The sequence below is a fragment of the Volvox carteri genome (genome assembly GCF_000143455.1).
Source record: "Volvox carteri f. nagariensis unplaced genomic scaffold VOLCAscaffold_50, whole genome shotgun sequence".
Taxonomy (NCBI): domain Eukaryota; kingdom Viridiplantae; phylum Chlorophyta; class Chlorophyceae; order Chlamydomonadales; family Volvocaceae; genus Volvox; species Volvox carteri.
Window position 1 is genome coordinate 339,745 of NW_003307593.1, and position 6,562 is coordinate 346,306.

Below are 6,562 nucleotides of genomic sequence, written 5' to 3' on the forward strand. Positions count from 1 at the left end.
GTAGGTGGTAATACCGAAAGACGTTTCATACCTTTCTTTGTTCCTCCTTGTGCCGGCACGCATCGGCGTCATTTTGCACCGGGTCTGAAGAGGCTCATGAGCCACAGAAGGACGCTGCCACGATGCCCCAGTGCTGTTGATGATAGGTTCCAGAAATATGTAATGTTGTAGACAGCAGAGTTTACAAATGATGCTGGAAACCAGGGCACTTCTACCTTCGGCTTACTATAGGAAAGCTAAGATTACCCTAGCCGCACGTGAGATTGATTGTTAAGTGAAATCATGTTGCCTTAAGCTATAATAATTGTAAGGTAGATTGTGCAAAAAATGTGTGCTCACGGCAGAGCTTCGACCTTATAAGGAAGGGCCACAGATGTCGTGTTAGGAAATCAGTATGAGAGTGGCTTTAATACCAACGCCTCTCCGAAGGTATTTGATGAAGGTGCGACCAGAAACTCCTGACGACGATACGGGATAGATAGTCCGAATGAACAGGTCACTGTTTTAATTTCACAATATTGAGGCATGTAGGGCAGATGCGATGCTTTTCATAGATAGAGCCATCGTATGTATTCCTAGGAAGCAAGCGGGCAACCCGCCATCGTACGCACTAAGTTACAAAGGTCTTTCCTGTGTGCCTCTCTAATAAGATTGCCAGTCAGTTATTATGACCTGCGATGCAAACCCTGTATAACTACTTCCATAAGGCAGGCAGAACTATTTCCATAACACTGCGTCCAACACATTACAGCGGCCGTGGACCCAAGTAGAGAAGCAAAAGCCGCACATAAACTACGTTAGAAACGAAATTGAACACCAACGCAGCGATATAATGGCAAAGGACAGAATGCGTCACATACGTTTGTTGGATCCAACGGAGGAAACGGTTGACAAAGGACAGGGGGCTCCCCAAGACGTCGACCTCCACGATAGTGACCCGCAAAGGCTTCGTTTTTTTGTGGTCCACAGACACATATCTATGAAGTTTCAGCAGGGCTTCAAGCTGCGAAGTAGAAAAGTTTGAAGCTAGACCTAAGGTCTTTTCAGCAAGTTTGTCCAGGGATGCGAGTCTTCAAGCAAAATAGGATATGCAATACTTACATAAGTCGTTGACAAACCGGATAGGTGTAGTCTTCCTTCATCTGTCAAAGATTGGCAGGAATGGACTATGACGCTTTGTACAGACGGCGTGATAGGGCTGCGCGGTGCATACAGGCAAGGCTAATGAGGTAGCGCTCCAATTATTGCCCTTTGTGGATACTTTGCAACACTTGGACTCGCGCAGGCTGCATGGCGCGCGTACCAGGGCCGAAAGGCCTTCTTACGGCTACGGGTACGCTTCTTGTTGGAGCCTAGGCACTCCTAAACATTATGCTTGCCGGTCTGATGATTGGGTTATGAGGACCGGTCAGCTGCAAGCTAGACCGTCCAGATAGGAAGCTAGCGATGCATGCCTCAACGGAACCCAGCTTTCATGGCATTACCTGCCTCCGCCATAGGCAGGCCCCAGCTGCCTGTCGTCACAGCCTGCATCCAATGCGCCCCGTACCCCCCGTGTGCAGAATGCGGCTGGGCGGATCCAGGCTGCAACCAAGGGCTGGTATGTCCGCAAGCAGGTAAAACAGACCTTTCCCCCGTTTTTCTATCCGCATTCAAAAACACACGGACCCAATTTCTGAGCTCATAGCGGCATGACAGCACACGCTGCTGCAGCGCAAGCAAGCGGCACTGTTCCTGCCCTTAGGTGGGTGCATGCCGCAACCTGTGCACGTGCACGAAATGCACGTGCACAGCTCCTGCCTGTCGACTTCCTGTCTGTCTATTTTGGGCTTGGGCTCCAGCGACTGCAATACACCCTAAATGCCCCCTCTCCTACCGCCCCATCGCCGACTCCCAGATTCAGGACCAGCGCAGCCGGCAGCAGTTGGAGCAGCGCTTTGAAGCTGCCTTGGACAGACACCGAGAGAAGATGAGGGTGAGGGCCGGTGGGATTTCCTGCGATTGCAACCACCTGGGACAGCAGCAAGCTGGTAAATCGTAGCAACAGCACCCTGCGGCTGCCCAGCCAGGCCTCTTCTCCCTCTTGCCAAACTGCATTTTGCACCACTCTGCCCCACCTGGCCCCACATTGCCACCACGCAAGCCTGCTCGCCCCGGCTTGCGACCTCCATGCGACGGCCTGCCTGCCTAAACCTCCCTCCATTATCACCTCCGTCGCCGCCACCTCAGGTGCTGGAGATGGAGAAGCGTGCGCTGCTGGTGCTGCCCGGCTCTGAGGTGGAGGAGTACGAGCAGCGGCGGGTGATGGCGGCCGTAAAGGTCCAGGCGCACTGGAGGGGCCTGGTGGCCAGACGCAAGATGGCGCAGTCACCGGAACGCCGCCGAAGGGAGCAGGTGCTGCGGCTGCGGGTTGTCGCCCGCCTGGAAAAAACCCTGTTCGGGGTTTCCGACCTTCCACCAAGCCGCTGCTGCCACCCTTACCCAGACTCTTACGGTCTGTACTATACTTATAAACGCCCTAGCCGCAGCCAATTTCTTACACCGGCAAAGACCTGGCCAGTACCGGAAATCAGTTTCAGGCTACGGACTTAACACGCTGGCTACAGGTTTCCTGGTCCGTCCTGTCCTGTCCTGTCCATGCCGCTTGAGGAAGGACCGTCGTCCTTGATCGCCCGCTACAGGCCGCCCGCCGCATCCAAGCAGCCTTCCGCAACGCCCGCGGCGCCCGCGGGAGCTCTTCAGCCGCCCCTCTGATGACCTCAGCAGCAGCAACAGCAGCAGCACCCGCGGCAGCTACGTCCGGCAACGAGACCTCTCGGGGGGGGCGCCGTTCTCCCAGCTGGCTTCGACAGAGTGGGACCTCCGTGTTGTTGGGTAGTCCGCAGGTGCAAGGCAGCCCGGCCACCCCCCGCGGTGGAGGGGGTAGTGGCGGGGAGGCGGTGGTGGCCAGCCCTCCGCAGAGGCAGGGGCAGGGGCAGCGAGCGGGGCTGTCGACGGGCGGGGCTGAGGCCGGAGGCAGCAGCGCAGCGGGTGGTGATGTTCATCCGGCTCGAGATGCCTCGGTGATGGGTCCTAGGCGTTACAAGGAGCTCCATGCGCAGGTGCCTACTGCCTACGGGGGAGCGAGGGGGAGTACGGGGGAGCGAGGGGGAGTACGGGGGAGCGAGGGGGAGTTAGAGAGAGAAATTTCGCGCTTGGAATGGAAATGGGGGGAGGCGCGTCATGTTCTGGGGGAAAGCTTTTCCGCTGGTGCACGGTGACTGGGGAAGGGTTGGGTTGCGGAGGGGAGAGGCCTCAACGTGTTATCAGGATATCAGGCGCGGCAGGCCCATCGCCAACAGTGCCCCGGTCACCATCGCCACCGCAATAACCAAACGCCGAAAGCCATGTTGAAGTTTGATACCTATTGGGTGCGTTAGACTCCTTAGGTCCATCTCCTTCCAATGCCTTCACCACATCGCACCCCGGCTATGTACATGCCATGTGGGGGCGGCCGGCCGTACAGTACTTGCACGGCCGGCCGTACAAAAGGGTCCATCCCACCACGGGAGCCGCCTGGAACGCGTGCGCAATTGGTACGTGCGGCTAGACCTCCCTCTCCTCCCTCCACATCACACTTTTTCACTCGGACACGCAAGTCCCCCACCGCTCCACCCCTACCACCGGGCTCCTCCACGCCGCCGCCTAAAAAGTGACGACGTTCGTCGCCACACGGCACGACACACGAACGCGACACACAACCCAACACAACACAACACAAGACGATGCAACGCAACGCAACGCGCCCCCGGGGACCCGGCCCGCACGCAGGTGGAGGGCAAGCTGAGTGCCTACTTGGCTCTGGCCAGGACCCGCGGCAGCCGGCGGCCCGACCCACGGGTCGCCGACACCCGCCTGTCGCAGCTCCTGCGCGAGTACCACCGCAGTGCACCTGACCGGCTGGCGGCGACGGCTGAGCGGCATCGCAGTCTGGTGGTGTTGGACACGTTGTGCGCCCAGCTGGATCAGGTAGGCGGGTTGTGGGGGGGAACATGGATGGATGGATAGGTGGGTGGATAGGTGGGTGGGGTGCGTCCCAAGGGGACAGAAGCCCTGGAACAGGTGCGGGTCGTGTGTTGCAGGGCTCGAGGCGTTGCGGATGGGATGGGGGGGATGGGGCTCGGGATGGCGGGACGGGGCTCGGGGTAAGGAACCGGACTGGATGTACCGTTGGGGTCCAGCGGGGGCACAGGGGGTGGGGGCAACGGGAGCCGGTCCAGGCGGTCAGCCCTTCCAGGTGACGGCTCTCCCGCCCATCAGCTGAACGCCGAATGCCCCCCTCGGGTCCGGAGCTTCAGGGCAGGGGGCCCAGGGGACCCCTGAGAGAGGGGTTGGCCCCACCGCTGGACGGCCTGGTATCCGCGTTTAATACATACTATAGCAGTGTGCTAAATCCTGCGCGGGGTGCCTTTGATTGCTGAAACCGGTCACGACTTATCCTTGCGGAGCGTCTTACCGGCGCGGTAAAGCAACGGCAGTGAAGAACAATCGACCCGGTCAATCCGCATAACCTTTACCCACAACACAACGCTGCATAACATGTTGCCATGGGCTTATGACTGGTATTCGCAACGGCAATGGCAACGGCAATGGCAACGGCAATGGGATTGCTAATGGATGTGCGGTGATGATATGATGTATGGTGGTGACGGCGAAGCTCCGGCCGCTGGCGGACCTGCCACCCGACGCGGCACCACAAGACTTCCCTCGCCCAGCCCGGGGATCGAAACGCGCGGAGCGGGCCGCACAGGCCCACGCCCTGAGCCTTGCAGAAGCCAAAATAGGCAGCCGCTGGTGGACGCACCTGCGGGCGCTTAACACGCAGGTTGGTCGGATGTGGATGTGGGGGTTTTAGGGTTGGGTGATGACATGTGTTGGGCTGGTGGGGTCAGGGCACCGGGGGCTTTTGCATATGTAAACGGCGAAGCCAGGGGTTTAGGTGTACCGGTGTTCTAGAGGGACGAGGAGGGGCCGGGATGCAGAGGCTGCCACATGAGGAGGAGCTCGAGGGAGCTGGAGGGGTCCTGTGGAGAAAGGAAGCGGCTGGAGTGGTGCGGAGGTGTCAGTGTCACACGCCTTGGCTTGGCTTAGGGTGGTGGGGACCGGGAGGGGGGAGTGAGTTGGTGGGGTTGCGGCTGGTTGGCTGGCTGGCTGGGCCCGGCGGCGGCGGGGTTGGCAGCACTTGGCCGCAGTGCTTTCCTCACCTCTGCACGCGCACTCACACGCGCTTTTGAGGTGTGTTGTGTTGTTGCAAGCTGTTCGCATGCCGCCTTCCCCTTGCAGCGCTTTCCGTAGTTCCGCGCGGAAGAAAGCGCCTAAGGGCGCTTTTGGAGAGACTTGGATATCCGTTAGACCCTGGGGATCTCCCGCTGTGCTGCGGGCGCCGTACAGCAGCAATACACGCACGTGCCGTTTCACACATGTGTCGCGCCCGCTATGCCCCCCACTCATGCGCCGCCGCCCACCTACCCGCCTTCCCCTCACCACCTTTACGTGACGCAGGCCGTGCAGGAGGCCCTTTTGGCCGAGGACGAGGAGCGGTGGGAGGCCCTGGATGCGCGCTGGCGCCGGAAGTGGAGGGAGGTAGAGCAGCTGGTGCGTGGCTGGGGTAGGGAGAGTAGTACGCGGGCAGCTACCTAGCCAACCACAAGCCCACAAGCCAGCTGGGCAGTGGGGGCCCAGCAATGGCGATGAAAAATGCCTGAGGATGCGGATTGTGGAATGCGAGTGAGGATGGAGACTAGTAAATGCAGGACACTCTCATCTAAGTGGGGGAACTCTCCAGGGAAGGAGGGAAGAGCGAAGTCCCCGTGGACCTCTCCCATGGTTCAATAAACTGTCGGGACTCCCGGCATTATTCGGTACATACCTCCAACCGCCAACCGCCAACCGCGCGTTCTGCACACCACGCAACCGCGCCTTGGGCCCAGCTCCCTCCTCTTCCCAGAGCCGCCCACCGCCGCACCCATCTTAGCAGCAGCTAACGAACCTTCTGGCGGCCACTTCGCTCCATCAGCAGCCAGGTCGCCAGCACACATGCAACTGCAATCCTGCCAGTGGCCAAGTGATTTTCCCAAAGCTTTATTATGCCTAACTATGAACCGCTGATACTGTGAAACTGCGAATGGCTCATTGTACTATCTTTGTATTATCTTCACTAGTTATGTAGCACCACTGTTTAACGACGGGAGTGCTCTAAAGCGGGGGACCTGGTCCCCATCTTCAGGAGAACCAGCGGGCCGATGCGGTTGAGGTCCTCCGCGGCGAGACCGGCGCCGGTGCTGCGGCCGTGGCAGCGGCCCGCCAGGCGGCGGCGATGCAATCCAAGCAAGACGAGTATGCGGCGCGGATAGCGCGGGCGGCAGTGGCGGTGCCGGTTGGGTCCCAGGCGCAGAACCCCGGCAGCGGCCCGAGCGCGGGACCTGGCGCGGCGGAAAGGACAACGTGAGTGGCGCTGTGGGGCGGGGGCGGGGGCGGGGCCGGGTAAATAGATATCTGTTTATACACATTTATGCAGGCAGAC

General features: G+C 59.6%; 1 protein-coding gene across 1 annotated transcript; it reads left to right on the top strand.

Moving 5' to 3' along the window:
- Positions 1–394: 394 nt before the first annotated feature.
- On the top strand, positions 395–6,487 carry VOLCADRAFT_96187 (uncharacterized protein; the record flags this gene model as incomplete). Its single annotated transcript, XM_002955233.1, has 9 exons — positions 395–442; positions 1,286–1,333; positions 1,563–1,616; positions 1,898–1,975; positions 2,230–2,394; positions 2,682–3,101; positions 3,811–4,008; positions 5,542–5,634; positions 6,266–6,487. 9 exons carry the CDS (start codon positions 395–397, stop codon positions 6,485–6,487), a joined length of 1,326 nt encoding a protein of 441 aa, XP_002955279.1.
- Between the last annotated feature and the right edge of the window lie 75 nt (positions 6,488–6,562).